This window comes from Tachyglossus aculeatus, chromosome 10 (genome assembly GCF_015852505.1).
Source record: "Tachyglossus aculeatus isolate mTacAcu1 chromosome 10, mTacAcu1.pri, whole genome shotgun sequence".
NCBI classification, from domain to species: Eukaryota; Metazoa; Chordata; class Mammalia; order Monotremata; family Tachyglossidae; genus Tachyglossus; species Tachyglossus aculeatus.
Genome location: NC_052075.1, coordinates 47,955,443 through 47,977,915, shown reverse-complemented (window position 1 = coordinate 47,977,915; position 22,473 = coordinate 47,955,443). Strand labels below are relative to the sequence as shown.

General features: G+C 44.6%; 1 protein-coding gene across 1 annotated transcript; it reads right to left on the bottom strand.

The window, feature by feature from the left end:
* Window positions 1-9,846: 9,846 nt before the first annotated feature.
* On the bottom strand, window positions 9,847-19,563 carry LOC119932866 (zona pellucida sperm-binding protein 3-like). Its single transcript, XM_038751989.1, is given in 13 exon segments — window positions 9,847-10,006; window positions 10,085-10,204; window positions 10,409-10,503; window positions 10,893-10,990; window positions 11,072-11,192; window positions 12,553-12,730; window positions 12,821-12,924; window positions 13,105-13,223; window positions 14,210-14,605; window positions 14,608-14,631; window positions 16,638-16,690; window positions 17,045-17,180; window positions 19,546-19,563. Coding segments are annotated over 13 exon segments (1,590 nt in total). The 3' UTR covers window positions 9,847-9,878.
* Between the last annotated feature and the right edge of the window lie 2,910 nt (window positions 19,564-22,473).

The following is a 22,473-nucleotide window of genomic DNA, read 5'->3' as shown; positions in this document are numbered from 1 at the left end:
AAAGCTGCCCTCAATGGTGGCGGGTGACAACCCCTTCCCCAAACAGAAGGGCTGGAAGAGACTTAGTTTTCAGGCCAGCTGACCCCAGGGACACCCCCTCCTTATCCAGTTCAAGAACCAGAGCTGCCACAGGAGCAGGTTCTAAGGGGAAATGGATTAGGGGTGTTCAGAGCCCCCCCAGATCTGGCTGCAAACACCCAAGGGAGCCCAGAAAGGTGTGCCCACCTGTCAGTCCTTTAACTTTTTTTTTTCATGGCATGTTAGGCACTTACTATGTGTCACACACTATACTAAGCACTGGGATATATATAAGCTAATCAGGTTGGACACAGTCCCTGTCCAACATGGGGTTCACAGTCTTAACCCCCATTTTACAGATGAGGTAACTGAATAATAATAATAATGGTATTTGTTCATTGATTCATTCATTCAATAGTATTTATTGAGCACTTACTCGTGCAGAGCACTGTACTAAGCGCTTGGGAAGTACAAGTTGGCAACATATAGAGACGGTCCCTACCCAAAAGTGGGCTCACAGTCTAGAAGGGGGAGACAGACAACAAAACATATTAACATAATAAAATAGAATAAATATGTACAAATAGAATAGAGTAATGAATATGTACAAACATATATACATATAAGCACTTACTATGTGCAAAGCACTGTTCTAAGCACTGGGGAGGACACAAGGTGATCCGGTTGTCCCACATGGGGCTCACAGCCTTAATCCCCATTTTACAGATGAGGTAACAGGCACAGAGAAGTTAAGTGACTTTCCCCAAAGTCACACAGCTGACAATTGGCAGAGCCAGGATTAGAACCCATGATCTCTGACTCCCAAGCCTGGGCTCTTTCCACTGTGCTTCTCTGGAGCACAGAGAAGTGAAGCAATTTGCACAAAGTCACCCAGCAAACAACTGGTAGAGCTGGGATTAGAACCCAGGTCCTTCTGACACCCAGGCCGTTGCTCTATTCACTAGGCCATGCTGCTTCTGTAATTCATAGTATTTATTGAACGCTTACTAGATGCAGAGCACTTACAAATAAGTGCTTTTTTAGCTGTGCATATTACTCCGCAAATACTCTTCATGTCTGCCACTCCCATTAGAATGGAAGTCCCTTTTGGGAAGGAAATAATAATAATAATGATAGTGGCATTTATTAAGCACTTACTATGTGCAAAGCACTGTTCTAAGCGCTGGGGAGAAATGTCTCTCTTGTTTTGTACGTTCCACATACTTAGTACAGTGCCCCGGACCCAGTGGAAACTACAAATTCTATTACTACTACTCTCGAGGAGATCAAGGAAATTACTAAATGAACCTCTTGAGTCCTGTAGTGACTTTGAACAAGGACTGTGGATTCTTGCTCTTTCAGAAAAACATACTGCAGATCCTGGTTGGGGCATTGCAAGAGGCTAACTTCAGATGCTTCAGTAGTCCAATTAATCATGTAGTCGTCTATTTACTTATCTTGTCTTTAAGCTCCAGAGGACTGGCTATCTCTGAAGAACAGACTCTAAGAAGAGAGGTGATTCTCCATTCACCTCTGCCCTGCAACTAACGCAGACCAGAAGTGCCATAAGAGGAGATATTTCTCTGTGGAACTGAGACTTGGGTTTCCAGTGGGATTGGGGAATAAAAGGGGCAGGCTGGGGTGGCAGTGTGATTCAGAAATAAATAGGTGTGAAAAATGAGAAATTCAGAAATGAGAAGCGACGTGGCCTAGTGGGAAGAGCTCGGGCCTGGGAGCCAGAGGACTTGGGTTCTAACCCCAGCTCTGTCACTTGTCTGCTTTGTGACCTTGGGCAAATCACTTCTGTGCTTCAGTTTCCTCGTACGTAAAATAATAATACCAATAATAATAATAATAATGGCATTTAAGTGCTTAGTATGTGCAAAGCACTGTTCTAAGCGCTGGGGAGGGCACAAGGTGATCAGGTTGTCCCACAGGGGGATGCTCACAGTCTTAATCCCCATTTTGCAGATGAGGGAACTGAGGCCCAGAGAAGTTAAGTGACTTGCCCAAAGTCACTCAGCTGATAATTGGCAGAGCCGGGATTTGAACCCATGACCTCTGACTCCAAAGGCTGTGCTCTTTTCAACTGAGCCATTCTGTTCTCTAAAATGGGGAATTCACTACTTATTTTCCCTCCCACTTCGACTGTGAGCTCTGTGTGGGGCAGAGACTGTGTCCAACTTGATTAGCTCATAGCTATCCCACATAGTAAGCACGGATGAAAATGGCACCACTTCCCATTTTATTTGACAAATTAGGATAGATTGTGGCACTGGTGAGCTAGATACTCATGAGATCTCTGTTTTCCTCTCTGCCTCGTTATATTCTTCATGAAGGCTTTGCTTTATGGGGACAACCTCTCTCCCAACCATCTGAATGTAGCCTGCAGCATCCCTAAACAGAACGTTACCCTTCCGGTGGGGGCAGAGGTGGAGGAAAAAGGAGGAAGAGAGACTCAAAGCCTACATCAAAAATGTTCTTAGCTCTCTCCAGATAAAAGGGGAAAAAACTTCCCCGGAATCTCTACTCTGTAACTTTCACGTCACATGTTGCTCTTGAAAATGATAAAGTTCACCAGCAAGAGAAGAAAATTAAAAATTAGAGCTAAGGTTGCTGCCGAGGCACTATACATCAGGGAATGGACTTTTTTTTTTTTTTTAATGGTGCTTGTTAACAATGCTTACTATGTGTCGACCACTGAACTAAGCACTAGGGTAGATGCAAGATAATCTGACTGGATGCAATTCTTGTCCCACATGGGCATACAGTCTAAATAGGAGAGAGTAGAATTTAATCCTCATTATTCAGAGGGGTTAACTGAGGGACAGAGAAGTGAAGAACCTTGCCCAAAGTCACCCAGCAGGTAAGTGATGGAGCTGGAGTTAAAACTCAGGTCCTCCGGCTCTCCACCAGGCCATGCTGCTTTTTTATCCCTCTCCTGAGTTTTAACATGGTGTCCAAACTGATTATCTTCCCTCTACCCCAGCACTTAGTAATAATAATAAAAATGGCATTTGTTAAGCGCATACTTTGTGCAAAGCACTGTTCTAAACGCTGGGAAGGATACAAGGTGATCAGGTTGCCCCACGGGGAGCTCACAGTCTTAATCCCCATTTTACAGATGAGGAAACTGAGGCACAGAGAAGTGAAGTGACTTGCCCAAAGTCACACAGCTGACAATTGGCAGAGATGGGATTTGAACTGATGAACTCTGACTCCCAAGCCCGGGCTCTTTCCATTGAAGCCTGGGCTCTTTAATACATAGTAAGCACTTAATACCACTATCATTATTAATGTTATTATTACCATCCTCAAGACCCAATTGCCTCAAGTGACCTAAAGCAAGATTCCTTTCTCCACATAAAACCAGAGATAATTACCCTTCTTTCAACAGTGATGTTGGGCAACTTGAATTAAAATGTTTGAGATTTCAGATGAAAGGCTCTTTCGCCCGAACAATGTGGAATCATGGAAAATGATGTTTTGTGCTTCCCCCAGCTGCAGGAGTTGCACCAACCAACGCGGTTCCCAAAGTAGCGGAGGTCAGTGGTTGAAGCCGCCTGCACAAAGAAATACACTGGCAGCCGGAGGAGCCTTTTGAATCAAAGTTGGGGAACAAAACCGCCTTCGCCATTCAAACCACATCTTGGAGGGAAATCAATATTTGACTACCCGGAGGGTGACAGGGTGCAATTGGAAAGAGAAAAGTTTTTCCACTGATCCACAAGAAGCAGTGTGGCTCAGCGGAAAGAGCCCAGGCTTTGGAGTCAGAAGTCATGGGTTCAAATCCCGGCTCTGCCAATTGTCAGCTGTGTGACTTAAGGCAAGTCACTTCACTTCTCTGTGCCTGTTACCTCATCTGTAAAATGGGGATTAAGACTGTGAGCCCCCCGTGGGACAACCTAATCACCTTTTAACCTCCCCAGCACTTAAAACAGTGCTTTGCACATAGTAAGTGCTTAGTAAATGCCATCATTATTGTTATTTTTTAAGATATCTAATGAGAAGCAGCACAAGAAGCAGTGTGACAGTGGATCTAGCACAGGCCTGGGAATCAGAAGGTCATGGGTTCTGATCCTGGCTCTGCCACTTGTCTGCTGTGTGACCTTGGGCAAGTCACTTAATTTCTCCATGGCTCAGTTATCTCATCTGTAAAGTGGGGATTGAGACTGGGAGTCCCACATGGGACAGGGACTGTGTTCAACCTGATTTGCATTTGTCCACCCCAGTACTTAGTACAGTGCCTGGCACATAGAAAGCACTTAATACCACTATTATTATTATCATCACTATTATTACTGGGACAAAGACCAGCTGCAGAAAAGGAACACATAAGCAAGTATCTCTAAGTAACATGACTGTCATTCATTCATTCATTCAATCCTATTTATTGAGCGCTTACTGCATGCAGAGCACTGTACTAAGCGCTTGGGAAGTACAAGCTGTCCTTTAAAGAGGTCATGAGGTGGCTACCTTTGCCAACTAGGACCACTCATTTCTTCAAATTGTATGCTCCAGAACGCCATCAAGTAGGACTAGCTAACATGAACTTGGCTCCTGTATCTACCGCAGCACTTGGCACATAAAAAGCCCCAAACAAGTACCATAATAAAGAAGGTGAAGGCAAATACGTCCACAGCCAACCGGTCACTTCAGTGAGCAATCCTAGAGCTATAGACCAGACAGGGAGAGATCTCTACCCACAGAAATAGACTTAGCTATGAAGCTACTACTAGATTTTTAGCACGTGGGTGTGTGTGGATGTGTGTTTGTGATTCACTCATTTCATCTCTGCTGTCCCTACCAGCTCAGAAAACTGGTAGAGACGATGGCGAGGAGACACCCTCCAAGGATTCCCTGAAGGGTGGCATCTCGCCACTTCATATCAAAACATCAAAGTTATAGAAATAAGAGTCATGAAGCCTGTCTTTGAGCTTACAATCTAAAGTGGTGGGGAAGACACATTGGCAGGAGTTGTCAAACACAATAGGAACAAACCAAAATGAAAAATCCCTCAATCCCAAGAAAATCCTAACCAATTTGAAAGTGCAGTCATAACTTCAAATTGATTTCCAAGTAATTACGGCAGACAAATGTTTGCATGGGGAACAGATTCCAGAGTCTATGATAAGTGATTACATTTCTAAGATATTTTTCCCATCAGTGTTCCCACCTAATTGAAAAGCGGGATGGCCTAGTGGAAAGACGACAGGCCTGGGAGCCAGAGGACCTGGGTTCTAATCTCAGCTCTGCTGATTGTTAGCTGGGTGACCTCACTGTGCCTCAGTTCTGTTCTCCCTCCTATTTAGACAGAACCCCATGTGGGACAGGGACTACATCCAACCTAATTGACTTGAATCTACTCCAGCACTTAGGACAATATTTGACATAGTAAGGGCTTAACAAATATCATAAAAAACATTAAAATCCAAGGTGATAGGCTATACATCCCCCTCTGCAGTCTTTGAAAAATGCTGCAACCATTACGTGTTAACTGGCAAGTCCTCCAGCTGTAATTCTCTTCCCTCTGGCAGAGGGTCTTGCAGGGATTTTATCTGGTTTTAAGTGACTTTCCTATACTATTTGTTGAGCACTTAACATTCCCAGTCCCTCGCTGTTCCATAATTCCTCAAGGTCTGCCCCCACGCTCCATCTTTGTTCCACAGTCCCTCAGTTACCCTCACAAGTCCACCTCTGGTCCACAGACCCTTGGTGTCCCCCAATGCCTATCCATCCCTGGTCCACAGTCCCTCAGTGCCCTCCCCCAATCCATCGATGGACCTCAGCCCCTCAGAGCACCCCCCCAGTCTATGTTCCACAGTCCCTCAGTGTCCCCCTCATGGGGCACAGTCTTAATTCCCATTTTAAACATAAAGCAACAGGCCCAGAAAAGGAAAGGGGCTTGCCAAAGGCCACCCAGCCAACAAGTGGCAGAGCTAGGATTAGAACACAGGTCCTTCCTCCAGTTCCTTGCTCTATTCCTCAGACCACACTGCTTCTTGTTCAGTGTCAAATTGCAGTTCCCATCCTGTTCTGGCTCCAGACAACAGTCTTTCAGCCAGAGAAGAAAGCCACTGAAGGGCCCTCTCTTCCCCACGTAGCTGGCTCCAAGATGGAGTTGCTCCCCTGGGAACACAGAACCTATTGGGATGGAAAGGCCAGACACTCGGTGCCAGGAATCTTTCCCCAGTGATTATGACTGTCAGGATTGTCTCATGGCTCCCAGGTGCTGCTGCCTTTCCTCTATTGTCTGAGTCTCTCAGCTATCATCATTGTATTAAAGGAGCTGTCATAATATTAGTGTCATTTCCTCCCACCACAAAGATGGAGATAACAGTAATTAGGCACCAGTCAGTACTCTAAGCCAGGTGATGCTGTCATTAGAACTTCTGAAAAGCAGTTCTCTCACCTGCATTTAGGGCAGCTTTATAAGACTCTCCCAGATGCTTAGGATCTGTGCACAGTTAGAGCTCAGAATACAATTGATTCATTGCAGGCAATGACAGGGAGGGATTCTGTCATCAGGAGCCTACTGGATTAGAGTCCAGTAGCTGTCCAGGTAGGTAATAGTTTTTATTAAGCATTTCCTATGCTGGGAGAAAGTATACTGGTAGGAAATAAACAGTTTCTGATCCTCAGGAGGTTCACACTCTAAAACGTTAAGCTTTGGCAGTTCCACCTGAGGAAGCAGTAGAGCAAAGACATGGGTATGTTCAGTTCTATTGCGGTATTTAATGAAGCAGCATTATGTAGTGGCTAGAGAATGGCCTGGGATTCAGAAGGTCATAGGTTCTAATTGCACCTCTGCCACTTATTTGCTGTGTGATCCTGGAAAAGTCACTTCATTGGCCCTCAGTTACCTCACCTGTAAAGTTGGCATTCAGATAGCCCCCAATGGGACAGGGACTGGGACTTGCTTGTACCCACCCTAATGCTTAGAACAGTGCCTGACACAGTAAGTGCTTAAAAAAAATGCTATTATTGAGCACTTACTGTGAATGCAGAGCACTGTACTGAGTACTAGGGAAAGTACATCCCTCTAAAGTATAAGCTTTTTGGAGGCAGGGAATGCTGACTCTGGGTGTGTCACTGCCTGGCCCAAGCTTAGGTTTGAGAGGGTCAGAGTAGGGGTGAGTTGCTAGCTGAAAACAAAGGTAATGCCCCCTCATCGCTCATTCATTTTTGAATCCATCTGTATACAACAGGGTAGAAGGGAAATGACCCTCTTCAGAGGCAGGTTGGTTTTACTTCTTCATCGCCTAGTTCAGCCCCATATCTGCTAACTCCCAAGTGCAGGTTGATGAACAGGATTTTTTTTAACAATATTTGTTAAGTGCTTAGTGTGTGGCAGGTACAGGTTCTGCAGTCTTTATTTTACATGGGGCTCAATCTTCATTTTAGATGACAAGGACAGAGCACTTAAATGACTTGCCCAAGGTCATAGGAGACAGTGTCTGATTCAGGATTAGAAATCAGGTGTTTGACTCCTAGGGCAGACATTTTCTGTTTCTTCTCCCCCCAGGAACCTCAGCCTTTCAGATGATGGGCCATAACCCTTTAGATCATCTCTAAAATAAAAATCTATCCAGGACAAATATTTTACTGCCCATATATTGTTTGTTTGCATGTCTCAAAGCAGTTACCTGAGCCTGCTGTGCTGTACTAACTTATTACTTCAGTGCATCACATACCTGGGTGCCCACTGAGATATTGCCATTGTTACATGCACAACATGAGGCAGGGATAAGGCAATAAGGAGGTTAACAAGCCTGTGCTGAAAGGAATCATGGATGGGTCCATTGGTACAACCAGATTAAACAGACCCAACATGCCTAGAACAAGTGAAATATCTATCTTAAAATACTGTGGTAGAAGAGGGTAGTGTGGCTTAGTGGAAAGGGCATGGTGTCAGGTTGTGGGTTCTAATCCTGACTTGGCAGCTGTGTGACCTGGGGCAAGTCACTTAATTTCTCTGTGCCTCAGTTATCTCATCTGTAAAATAGGGATTAAGACTGAGCCCCACCTGGGACAGCCTGATAACCCCTCACTGTGCCTTGTTCTCACCTGTCCTGCCATCCACCCCTGGCCCACATCCTCCCCCTGGCCTGGAATGTCCTCCCTCCACACATCCAAGCTAGCTCTCTTCCTCCCTTCAAAGCCCTACTGAGAGCTCACCTCCTCCATGAGGCCTTCCCCAACTGAGCCCCCTCCTTCCTCTCCCCCTCCCCACAGCACCTGTATGTCTGTACAGATTTATTACTCTATTTTACTTGTACATATTTATTCTATTTATTTTGTTAATATGTGTTGTTTTGTTGTCTGTCTCCCCCTTCTAGACTGAGCCCACTATTGGCTAGGGACCATCTCTATATGTTACCAACTTGTACTTCAAGTGCTTAGTACAGTGCTCTGCATACTGTATGTGCAGAAATATGAATGAATGAAACTTGCACCTCCCTGAGTGCTTAGAACAGTGCTTGGCACATAGTAAGTGCTGGACAAAAAAAAAAAAAAAAAAATCATACAAATGAGTTTTCTAGACCCCCTTCCCCCACCCCAACACATGATTCTGCCCTCCACAGCAACATGAGACCCTAGAAGAAGAGATTTAATGGCCTGTGAAACTTAGCCAAGATGTGACTATTTGAGGTAGCACTCACAATGCTATCCTGAACTATTGTGCCAGTGGAGGAAATAGCTTTTATAGCCAGAGATTCTGTACTCCCTTCTCTACCACCTACATCACAGAATGGGGTGGGCCTATGAAAGGAAGTCAAAGATCTGAAGCCAATGTTATGTAATCAGAAAACTGCTCATTTTAATGAACATATCCCTTTCTACACACTGCCATTGAAATACATTTGCTCACCCCAGAACCATTATTGCTCATCATGCAAAATGAAAGCCCTAAATTTCATTTAGCTCTTCCTATTTAAAAGAGTGGTAGAGCCTGTCAAGTGCCAAGACAGATTTCCCTCTGGTTTTATTTATAAGCATCTGAGGAAAGAGCTGGGACACAGTTGCCTAATTCCCTAGTGGTTTTTAGAGTTTAGGCTCTAGTATTTATTCTCCTTGTCCAGGAGGAATGGTGGGGGGCGAGGGGGAGGAAAACAGCATGGAAGTCAAAAGCAGCATCCACTCATACTGTTGTCTCCACCCTTGATGGCCTTATTCTGCAGTGGCTAGTAGGCAGGGAGTGATGGGAAGCATCTATGCCTCAGCACAGAAGTGGTGAAGCCAGGCCTTGAGCTGGAATAGAGAGTCATGGCACTTTTCAGAGCTAGACTTACTCTACCCTCCATATTTATTCTTATTGCTCCTTCCTCTTCCCATTATTTGTAAGTGTTGCCAGCCTTCCTTCAATTGTAAACTCCCCTTGGAAAGGGAGAGTTGTCAGTTATATATTCTCTCCCTTTTAATTTAGGGAACAGTTTTAGTCTGGTATCTGACTTCCTGAAGCAGAGGGGTAAGGAGTTATTAATATTTGTTAAGTGCTGACTATGTGCCAGGCCCTGTTCTAACCTAGAGAGGTTAGGTGCCACTATTTCCCATCTCTAACAGCTTCTGAAATCTGATCTTAGCCCTCAACCTTCATAAGTCTTCTTCTAGACTGTGAGCCTGTTGGGTAGGGACCATCTCTATACGTTGCCAACTTGTACTTCCTCAGTGCTTAGTATAGTGCTCTGCACACAGTAAGTGCTCAATAAATATGATTGAATGAATGCATAAGTCCTCAAGACTTGACTAGATGCAGTTAAGCATCAAGGAATTGAGGAAACAGCCCGCTCTGAAGTGGAAAGAATTGAAGGAGTAGTGAAGCTGGGGTGGCTGGTCAGATTGCATACATCTTTATTTCATTAAGCAGTCAGAGATCGTCTGTATCTCTTGAGCCCCAGAAGAATCCCCACAGTGATAAGGGTCAGAAACATTATAGCACCCAATCCAAGGCCCAGGAGCAGCAAGAGTATTGGCAGCTGTTCTGCATCTAGGGGGAGAGCAGAGAGTAGGGCTGAGGTCTTGGAAGCAGGAGAAGCTTTGGAGTATCAATATTTAGTGCACATACCTTGCAATGGTGTGGTCAGCTCCAGTTGGTCTGCAAAGGGGCTGGGGCTAGAAGCAATATCTCCAAAGAACAGTGGCCCAAGTGTGACAACAGCTTCTGTTTTGTTTACAGGCATCACATCTGTTTGATGATAAAGACTCACTGAGCATGGCCAGCTAGAGGTGCCTGCTTGATATTTATGTCCACCTTCTCCCCTGGACTGTTTGATTGTTGTGGGCAGGGAATGTCTGCTAATTATTGTACTCCCCCATTAGTATAGTGCTCAATAAGTCACTGTTTCTCCACCACCCTATCTCAGAGTGGTGCAAGGAATACAACACTTACTGTGTGGTGGGTTGGATCTCTTCAGTCTTGGAGATGCACATTTACCAGTTTCACAACAGCTGCAGATCTCATTAGCACCTTCCACAGGAATCCAGCTAAGATAGTGGGGGAGGGAAAAAAAAAAAAAGCAGGAGCAGGGGGAATGATGTTTACACACCACAAGGAGTGCTGATGATGGTATTTGAACATTCATGATGTGAGTGTTGATTGACCACTACCTCAAGAATGCAATGGAAACCCATTAGAACCTAGCTCCTGTCATCTTCAGAGCAAAAAAAAGCTATTTCTTCTTTTCTCCCACTACTTGAAGTAGTTCAGCTGCCCATCATAAGAGATTATAAACTCCTGGAGAACACTGATGGTGTTGTACAGATCCAGTGCTCAGTAGGCACCCAGTAAGTGGCATTAGGGCATTTCAGCCTTCTCAATTGATTGTTCCCTGAGCCTAATTACTTGTTTGTGAACCAGCTGTAGTAGTACTTACCCACTTATTCTGCCTGCTTTGTTAAATGAGCAGGCTTTGTTGGAGGGATCTGGTACATGGTCAACAGCAGTTATCTTTAGGTGGCATGTAATGTAGATCTAGAAGATGGATCAAAAAGGGACTCAGGATAGAGGAACTTTGAATAATTCTGGGGAAGGGGGAGGGAGAGATCTGCTCACCAAGTTTGTGACATCGTCTGTGAATTTGAAGGCATCAACTGTGAACTGGAGAGTTTCCTGCTTGAGTCTTGGAGAAATGAAGGCAGATGTGCTCTCTTCTGACTGGCCATCTACTAGGCATCTGGAAAATTAAATAGTGTTTAAATGCTTTCCAGACAGATGAGTAGATGTGATTTCTCTAGACACATTGTAGAGAAGCAGTCCTGCCTAGTGGGAAGGGCATAAGATGGGGAGTCACAGGACGTGGCTCAGTGGAAAGAGCCCAGGGTTTGGAATCAGAGTTCATACGTTCAAATCCCAGCTCTGCCAATTGTCAGCTGTGTGACTTTGGGCACATCACTTCCCTTCTGTGCCTCAGTTCTCTCATCTGTAAAATGGGGATTAAGACTGAGCCCCCCATGGGACAGCCTGATTATCTCTTAATCTCCCCAGTGCTGAGAACAATTGCTTTGTGCACATAGTAAGCACTTAAATGCCATTATTATTAATTCCAGTTTTGCCATCTTGGATGAGTCACTTCAACCCCATTTTTTAAAATAAGTGGAGGCACAGAAGTACTTGTTCTACTAAGACTGCCCCATATGGGCAGGGACCATGTGCAACCTGATTTTCTTCTATCTACCCTGGTGTTTTGTATACAGTAAGCTTTTAAATACAATTGTAATAATAATAATGGTATTTGTTAAGTGCTATGTGCCAAGCACTGTTCTAAGCACTGGGGTAGATATAAGGTAATTAGTTTGCCCCACATGGGGCTCAGTCTTAATCCCTATTTTCCAGATGAGGTAACAGGCACAGAGAAGTTAAGTGACTTGCCCAAAGTCACACAGCTGATGAGCAGAGCTTAGATTGGAATCCATGACCACTGACTCCCAAACCCAGGCTCTTCCCACTAAGCCACACTGCTTTCTCCCAAGAGCACTTTAGTACAGTGCTCAAGTCAGCACTAGGTTAGATTAGAGATACAGGTGAGGGACAATCCCTTTAGCAAATGGGATTCAGTTTAAGTAGGAGGGAGAACACATATGCAAACCTCATTTTACTCATGAGGAAAATCAGAAGTTAAGTGGCCTTGGGCAAGTCACTCAAGACACAAGTGATAGAGCTGGAATTAGTACCCAGTTCCCAGGAGTTGCAGGATGGCCTCATGGATAAAGTCTGAGCCAGGAGGACTTGGATTCTAATCCCAGTTTTTACTCACCTGTGTGACAAGACAAGTCACTTCACTAAGCCTGTTACCTCCTCTGTAAAGTAGGGATTAATACTGTGAGCCCCATGTGGGACATGGACTATGTTCCAACTGAGTAGCATTATATACTCAGTGCCTGGCACATAGGAAGCACTAAAATACAATTAATGGCACATATTAAGTGCTTAACTACCATTAAACAAGATCCCGATTCCCAGGCCTGTGCCACTTTAGCATTGAGCATGTTGGAATAGTCTAATAAGTTTTGCTACAGGAATTCTGCGTGACTTACCCTTTGAAATCAATAATGGCATATTGAGGTCTAGATTCCTCATCAGGTGTCTGTGTGGCTACACATTTCTCAATAAAGAGCCTCAGAGGTATGTGGTTTCCAGCATTGACATCGGCTTGAATGTAAAGGACATCACCCAGATGGAAGTTCGAAGAAGTCCTCTCAGCACTCCAATCTTCTGCAGTGTTGAGAGGGTGAAATGAGATCAGTAGCTGACATTAGGTGGGGAAGAGAAAGAAGCAGCAACCAGAAGGCCAGATTCACCTACCCGTCATCAGGCGCAGGGAGAAGTCCAGCTTTCCTTCGGCACTCAGTGTGGAGCGGTAAGGAAGCCATGTTGGCTTGATGGCTTGGCTGCTCACATTGTTTCTCCTGAAAGAAGTGACTCAAGTGAGATTAGTCAGAGGGATTTATCACTTACCACGTGCAGGATACTGTATAATACAGAGTTGGTAGACCCATTCCCTACCCCTAGTGAGCTTAAAGCTCAAGGGAGGGGGTTTGGGAGAAAGGGGAAAAAAAAAAAAAAAAAAAGGCTGCGGGGTGTCTTACCTTGGGTAGGAGCACTCAATGAGGATAACAGCTGGAATAGCCCGGAGGATCACAGGGTTACTAGCAGGGGCTGGATTGTAGTAGAGATTAATGCTATAGGTCATACGGTCATTGGTCATCTGAAATATAAAAACAAAAAACTTCAACCTCAGTGACATTAAACCTGACTACCGGTGAAGATTCTTCCACATGGAAACAATGCTGTGTCAAGGAAGCAACTTGGCCTGGTGGAGAGAATGTGGGCCTGGGTTCTAATCCCAGCTCTGCCAAATGCTGGCTGTGTGACCATGGGCAAGTCACTTCACTTCTCTGTGCTTTCGATTTCCTGTTCTCCCTCCCACTTAGCCTGAACCCCATGAAGGGCAGGGACTCTCTACCCCAACACAGAACAGTGTTTAACAAACAGGCACTTACTACCCAGAGTCACAGGAGTGTTTACTGAGTACAGAGCACTTGGGAGAATACGACATAACAGCTGTTAGACAAGTTCTCTTCACTCCAATAGTAGCAAAGTAGAGATGGGGAGGAGCCAAGGGGCTTGTGAGCAGATAAGGTCATCCATCACTTTCCCCCCACCTCATAACATACATTGCTCCCTTTCACCCACTTCACAATTCAAGTTCCAATCACAAAGAGGAAGCTATGGCCTAGTTAGGACTGGAGATGGGTAAAAAGCTATTGCCAGTGCCCCTTCTAGAATACACCTTCAGGTGAGAAGCAGCATATTCTAGTGGAATCCGGGCCTGGATTCTAACCCCAGGTCTGCCATTTGTCTACTTTAGGGCCTTGGGCAATTCACTTCAGGTCTCCCTGTCTCAGTTCCCTCATTGATAAGATTGAGTGTTAAGATGAGGTGCCCTTATGTAGGATAAAGACCATATCCAGCCTTATTAGTTCATAATTACTGCAATATTTAGGAGAGTGCCTGTCCCATGGCCAACACTTAGATACCATTAAAAAAACTCCTAGTATTACCACTCCAAGGAAAACCCCCAGAGTCATTCAGGTACCTGAAGTAATTTAGCCATCACTTTATTACAAAGCCCAGTGAATTAGAGGTTGATGACTAAGTAAGATTGCCTGTAGTCTATCACTTCCCCCTTACCTGAAGCCTACTGCCACACTCATGGAGCCCAATTTCAAAGACCACAGTGTCCTCGGGTGCCCGGAGCGCAGTGTGCCGGCAGTCCCTCGGACCGAGACTCAAGTCTGAAGGCTTAATCAGCTTGCCGGTCCCAAACAGATCCCTCTGGACACTGATGGTCATCTGCTTTTCTAGGCATTGCACTTCAACAGAATGTAGCTGAGAAAAAGGTGTTCCCCCAGGGGCCTCTTGGAAGGACCGGGCAAGCAAAAACTTCTTTTCTTGTTTCCAGGAGCTAGAGCCTGGGGGTGAGAGACTCAAGGTGGCATTAGGGAGGCCTTCTAGGGCAGCAATAACCCAGCCAATGATCCCTACCACTAGCCACCTCACAACAGCCTTCTGACCCATCCTCTCTCTCCTTCACAACCACCCTCTTCTGCTACCTTCTGGAATGGCTCCCTTTATACCTCCTAAACAACTTCCACCTGGTCCCAGTCTCCTCAGCAAAGGGGTCATCAAAGAAGATTTGCCCCACCTGTGACTCAGCCAGATGAGGCTGGAGCTCTAAGGATGAACTCTAAAAATGCCAGAAGAACTAAGTTTGTGCTTTTTCTAAAAAAAATTGGCACTGTATTTGTGAGGCTTATGAATCCCAGTTGGGCTTTTAAACTGTACTTGGTTTCATAATGTACTTAAGGAACGGCTCTAGGTTGGTGGATAATTTTGATTGGGTGGTTTTTAAATCCTAGGTGTAAGGGATTAATTGGAATTATTCTTTTCCTCATAAACTTAACCAGCGCTCCTCTATCTCGCCAGTGGAGGAGAAGCACGTTGAAAACTTGTATACACTTAAAAAGGGAATTGGGAGAATGGGTTTCTAATTATAAGCAGAAACTTCTGAGTCGTCTTCATCTAGTCTTCTAGATACAAGTCTTCTTCTGAGTGCTGACTGGATGATGACAAGGAGCTTAGTGGAGTAGGTATGGGTTGATATCAGTAGTTTCCACTCAGGGAAACACTCAAGGGAATTTGGAAGCAATTAGTTGAAGCTGACATAACTATGGAAGTAGTACTGTCCTAGAGTTTGTGGTTTTGTGGTTATAACTCCACATTGACACTTAGTAAGTGCTGAACAAATACCATCATCATTATTATCTCTTTCCAGCTTTATCCACTCATGCATCTAGCTTTACTTCTATTTATTCTGATGACTGGACACTTGACCACATGTTTTGTTTTGTTGTCTGTGTCCCCCTTCTAGACCATGAGCCCGTTGTTGGGTAGGGACCATCTCTATATGTTGCCAACTTGTACTTCCCAAGTCCAGTACAGTGCTCTGCACACAGTAAGTGCTCAATAAATACGATTGAATGAATGAATGAAACCACTCTCTTTATTTTAAAGGGTATTTGTAAAGTGCTTACTATGTTTCAAGCACTGTTCCAAGTGCTGGGGTAGATACAAGTTTGTCAGGTAGGACAAAGTCCCTGTCCCACAAGGGCTCGCAGTCTGAATTGGAGAGAGGAGGATTTGATTCCCTTTTACAGATGAGGTAACTGAGGCCAAGAGAAGTGCCCAAGGTCACACAGCAGAAAAGGGGCAGAGCCAGGAATAGAAATCAGATCCTTCTGACTCTCAGTCCCCTGCTATATCCATTAGGCCCTGCTATTTCTCTTCCTAATCTCCCCTTCTAATGGTACTTTGCTCTCAACTCTCTTCCCCCTGACCTCTGAAGTCCACCATTTCTCCCGCCTCTTTCTTCAACTCCCTCCCTCTTCAAACACGCCAGACCACAGCTATTCTCATCCTCCAAGCCCCCTTCAAATCCCACCATCTCCTCTGAGGAACCTTTCCTGATTAATTCCCCACATCTCAAGTGGCGCCAAACCTTAGTGGTGATAGTAGTAATAGTTGTTGTAGTAGTAGAAGCAGCGTGGCTCAATGGAAAGAGCACGGGCTGTGGTCATGGGTTCAAATGCCGGCTCCACCAATTGTCAGCTGTGTGACTTTGGGCAAGTCACTTGACTTCTCTGGGCCTCAGTGACCTCATCTGTACAATGGGGATTAAGACTGTGAGCCCACTGGGGGACAACCTGATCACCTTGTAACCTGAACAGTGCTTTGCACATAGTAAGCGCTTAATAAATGCCATCATTATTTATTTATTTTTAGTAGTAGTATTAATTAAGCTTACTGTGTGCAGAGCAGTGTACTAAGCACTTGGAAAGAATTCCCAGGGGAAATTAAATACGGCTTCTAGTCTTTGGGGGGCTTAGGATCTCAACATATAAATGGTGAGGGGAGGGAAATGGTGACAGACACAAAGGGAGTGATGAAACAAAACTCTGACAACATGAAGACATTGGCAGACAAACACAGATAAAAACAAAGATCCGTAGGGCTTAGAGAAGCAGAATTTCAGGCTCCTCCTGGCTCACAGTCTAGTCACAACCATGACCCCAGGGACGGCAACAGGAGCAGTCACCACAGACTCGAACGCTCCTAAGAAAGAAAACGTCCAAAATTTTAACAAGGAAAGAGAGATGATATGAATCTTTATTAAGCACTGCCTATGTTCCAAGCACTGTATTAAGCACTGAGGTAGATACACAAAAATCGGATCGAACACAGTTCCTGTCCCACACAGGGTTTGCGGTCTAAGAAGGAGGGAATCCCCATTTTACAGATGAGGAAACTGAGGTCCAGAGTGGTTAAATGGCTTGTCCAGGGTCACGCAGAAGGGTGAATTGGATTTATAACACTGCATTCAATGCTATTAGGAGACTTGAAAGTTGGGTGGAAAATGAGACACTTTGCCTAACGGACTCTCCTTCTTTGTCCCAATTATAGGGTTACCCTCATACTCAATAGCAGGCAAAGGAGGAGGGTAAGAGAAATCTAGAGGAAAGGATCTGTTATCCATCTTGCCTTTGGTCTCAAGTACATCAATGAAAGGGAACACCACAGTTATGGGAGTGTGGAGAACTAGAATCTGTGCCGAAGCAAGGCAGGAAAATGGAGACCAATACTGACAGATTCAATATATCTAATGCATTACCTATCATATACCAAATAAACCCATCATTATGAGTAGCAGCATGGCCTAGAGGGAAGGTAATGGTCTGGGGGTCAGAAGACCCGAGTTCACATCCTGGCTTTGCCAATTACTTTCTGTGTGACCTTGGGGAAGCCACTTGTCCTCTCTGTGCCTCAGTTTCCTCAACTTTAAAATGAGGATTAGATGTCTGTTCTCCCTCCTACTTATTCATTCAATCGTATTTACTGAGCTCTTAATGTGCACAGAGCACTGTACTACGTGCTTGGTAATAATTACAGTATCTGCTAAGCACTTACTATGTGCCAAGCACTGTTCTAAACGCTGGGGTAGATACAGGGTAATCAGGTTGTCCCACGAAGGGCTCACAGTCTTAATCCCTATTTTACAGATGAGGTCACTGGAGCACAGAGAGGTTTGGTGGCTTGCCCAGGGTCACACAGCAGACAAGTGGTGGAGCAGGGATTAGAACCCACATCTTCTGACTCACAAGTTTGTGCTCTTTCCACAGAGCCATGTTGCTTAGACTGTGAGCCCCACGTGGGACAGGGACTGTTACCAATCTACATATATTGATCAATCCCAGTCCTTAGTCCAGTGCTGGGCACATAGTAAGTTCCTTCATTCAGTCAGTCAGTCATATTTACTGAGCGCTTACTGTGTGCAGAGCACTGTACTAAGCACTTGAGAAGTCCAAGTCGGCAACATATAGAGATGGTTCCCTACCCAGCAACGGGCTCATTCATTCATTCATTCATTCATTCAATCAAATTTATTGAGCGCTTACTGTGTGCAGAGCACTGTATTAAGCACTTGGGAAGTACAAGTTGGCAACACATAGGGACGGCTCCTACCCAACAGCAGGCTCACAGTCGAGAAGGGGGAGACAGACAATAAAACAAAGCATGTAGACTGGTGTCAAAATAGTCAGAAAAGATCAAATTAAAGCTATATGCACATCATTAACAAAATATATAGAATAATAAATATGTACAAGTAAAATAAATAGAGTAATAAATCTCTACAAATATATACAATTGCTATGGGGAGGGGAAGGAGGTAGGGCTGGGGGGATGGGAGGAGGACAAAGACCACAGTTTTGGTATAGTGGCTAGAGTATGGGCTTAAGAGTCAGAAGGTCATGGATGTAGCAGGGAGCAATGTGATTAAGTACTTTAAAGTAAATAATGAGGAGTTTGATGCACAGGTGGATGGGCAACCACTGGATTTTCTTGAGGAGTGGGAAAACAAGGCCTGAACGTTTTTGTAGAGGAATCAGAGTAGAGGATCTGATTCCAATTTCCTCTTCTATAATTACTGGCAACATCTCCCAAAGATTCTCTCAGCTCTCTAGCTTCAACCACTGCTTCAGTCAATCAATGGTATTTACTGAGTGCTTACTATGTGCAGAGCACTATGCTAAGCACTTGGGAGAGCACAATACAATAGGGTTGGAAAACACAATCACTATTCACAAGGAGCTTAGAGACTAGAGAAGGAGACAGACATTAAAATAAATTACAGATAGGAGAAATGGTAGAATATAAAGATATGTACCTAAGTTGTGGGGGGTTAGGGGTAGGGTGAGAATAATGATGATAATAATTAATAATAGTAATAATAATAATGGCATTTATTAAGCACTTAATATTTGCAAAGCACTGTTCTAAGCACTGGGGAGGTTACAAGGTGATCAGGTTGTCTCATGGGGGGCTCACAATAATTGCATAAGGCGTTGAATCCCCATTTTACAGATCAGGAAACTGAGACACAGAAAGGTTAAGTGACTTGCCTAAGATCACAAGGGAGAGCCTAAATGGGCAGAGCCAGGATTAGAACCAACCTTTAATCTCCTCCAGCCCAGGTCATTCCCTCTACTGGTATTCATTCATTCATTCATTCAATCGTATTTATTGAGCACTTACTGTGTGCAGAGCACTGTACTAAGCGCTTGGGAAGTACAATTCCGCAACATAGAGAGACGGTCCCTACCCAACAACGGGCTCACAGTCTAGAAGGGGGAGACAGGCAACAAAACAAAACATGTGGACGGGTGTCAAGTCATCAGAATAAATAGAAGTAAAGCTAGATGCACATCATTAACAAAATAAATAGAACAGTAAATATGTACAAGTAAAATAAATGGAGTAATGAATCTGTACAAACATATATACAGGTGCTGTGGGGAGGGGAAGGAGGTAGGGTGGGGAGGACGGGGAGGGGGAGATGCCCTGAGGCAACTGCCTTAATAACTTGTCATCTGAAATCGTCCCTAAGGACTGTGTCTTTAAGCTCATCATACGCTCCCAAGTCTCTTCATGCCGGAAGACCTCAATAAATACCGTTGTTGATGATGATGTGATGTCTCAGAGCAGGGCGAGTCTCTTTACTGCTGCTATTTTCGGGGAACATCTCCAATTATTTTGCGATCACAATCGTTAGCAGACTTCTATTATCCGAGGAACGTAGACAGTGATGCTTTTCATATTAATTAGATAAGAACCCTCTGAGGTACATTCTAATGCCCTTTTGGGTAGACTGACATTTTCAACAGTTACGGAGTGTTGCGCCACTGACTTTTAAAGTATTCTCTTTCAACTTTTCCACTTTCATAGATCGTATAATTTTGTTTCGAGTCCTTTTAAAGAGGTGAAAATTAGGAAAGATGTTTCTGTCCTTTCATGGCTAGGGGATTTGACACAGGCCTGGAGCTGCTAGGGCTTCCGTAGGGGAAGAGGAGTGAGAACTTAATTTTAAGGGACCAAAAGCTCTTACTGGACCTCAAGGTTTGGCTCTCTTTTCTTCACAAGAGTTCCCTCAGGTAGCTGGACATGCCAAATCACTATTATGGTATATAATAACAATAATTTAATAATTGTGGTATTTGTTAAATGCTTACTATGTGCCAGGTACTGTACTAAGTGCTGGGTTAGATACAATCTAATTAGGGTGCACACAATCCATGTCTCTCATGGGGCTCACAGCAGTAATCCTCATTTTACAGATGAGGTAACTGAGGCCCAGAGAAGTGAAGTGGTTTGCCCAAAGTCACACAACAGCCAAGTGGCGGAGCCGGGATTAGAACCCAGGTCCTGTGCTCTATCCACTATATGATGTGCTCATATGCATTAAGTCCTGCTGCTGATCCAGTGGAAAGAGCACAGCAGAGGAAACTAGAAAGCTAGGCCTCTAGTTTGAGGTCTAGCCAACTTGTGCTTCCCAAGCGCTCAGTACAGTGCTCTGCACACAGTAAGCACTCAATAAATATGATTGAATGAATGAATGGTGGTAAAAATTTCTTCAATCGATCATATTTATTGTGCATTTACTGTGTGCAGAACACTGTACTAAGCATTTGGGAGAGAACAAATACAACAGAATTGGCGGACATGTTCCCTGCCCACAACGAAGATGCTTTACTTCTCTGTGCCTCGGTTACCTCATCTGGAAAATGGGGATTAAGTCTGTGAGCCCCATGAGGGACAGGAGCAGTGTCCAAGGTGACAACTTTGTTTCTATCCTGGTGTCTGCCATATAGTAAGCACTTAACAAATTCCATTTTAAAAAATGAGCATGCAGTCCAGAGGAGGAGTCAGTCATTAATTTATAGAAGGATTGAATTATGGTTATGAAAATCAGCACTATGGGCCTGAAGGAGGGGTGAATAAAAGGTGCAACTCCTAGTGCCAAGGGTAATAAATAATCAAAGCGACATTTGTTAAGTGCTTACTAAGTCTGTTCTAAGCGCTTGGGTAGATTCAAGCTTATCAGCTTGGGGCTCACAGTCTTAATCCCCATTTTACAGATGAGGTAACTGAGGCACAGAGAAGATAAGTGACTTGCCCAGAGTCACACAGCAGACAGGTGGTGGAGCCAGGATTAGAATCCACGACCTCTGACTCCCAAGCCCGTGCTCTTTCCACTGAGCCCCGCTGCTAGATACAACCTGGGATATAACCGGGAAGAGGTGGGGGGAAGGCTGGCTCAGGGTTTGCAGCCAGGTAATATTAGCTGTCTGTGGGGAAGCTTTTAGACTCCCCCTTTTTAGGCTCCCCCTTTTAGACTGTGAGCCCACTGTTGGGTAGGGACTGTCTCTATATGTTGCCAATTTGTACTTCCCAAGCACTTAGTACAGTGCTCTGCACATAGTAAGCGCTCAATAAATATGATTGATGATGATGATGAAGCTGTGAAGCAGGGCACTTCCCCTTGCAGCCAAGACCAGACCAGCAGGTTGGAAAAGCAGCGTTGCCTAGTAGATAGAGCACGGTCCTGGGAGTCAAAAGGACCTGGGTTCTAATTCCACCTCCACCACTTGTCTGCTGGGTGACCTTGGGCAAGTCTCTTCACTTCTCTGTGCCTCAGTACCCTCATCTGGAAAACGGGAATTAAGACTGTGAGCCCCACGTGGGACGGGGGACTGTGTCCAACCCAATTACACCTTACCTCTACCCCGGCACTTAATGCAGTGCCTGGAACAGTGAGACCCGTTGTTTTTTCAGAGGGCTAAAAGTTGCTGAGGGTTGTTTGAGCATTTGGGGTTGAGGAAGAAATTACTCGCTCTGCTCCTAATGCCAAGCGAGGGGTGTTGGTGGTGGTGATTCTTCCTGCTTGCCTCGACTGCTCCATTAATCCCACAGTCTGTAGCGGTGGCTTTCTCCGGCCACTTCCCATTTTTCAGCTGAGGTAACTGAGGCACAGAGGAGCTAAGGGGACTTGCCCAAAGTTACATAGCAGACAAGTACAGACAGGCCCAGACTGAGCCCCCTTTTTCCTCTCCTCCTTCCCCTCCCCATAGCACCTGTATATATATTTGTACATATTTATTGCTCTATTTATTTTACTTGTAAATATTTCCTATTCTATTTATTTTGTTAATGATGTGCATTTAGCTCTATTTCTATTTATTCTGTTGATTTGCCACCTGTCCACATGTTTGGTTTTGTTGTCTGTCTCCCCTTTCTAGACTGTGAACCCATTGTTGGGTAGGGACCATCTCTTTATGTTGTCAAATTGTACTTCCCAAGAGCTTAGTACAGTGCTCTGCACACAGTAAGTGCTCAATAAATACGATTGAATGAATGAATGAATGAATGAACAAACATAGTAAGTGCTTAACACATGCAACCATTATTACTTTTACTTAACTCCCAGGCCCGAGATCTTTCCCCTGGGCCAAAATGTTCAACTGTAGTTTGATCTTTCTTTCCGCAGCAGCAAAGTTAAGGGA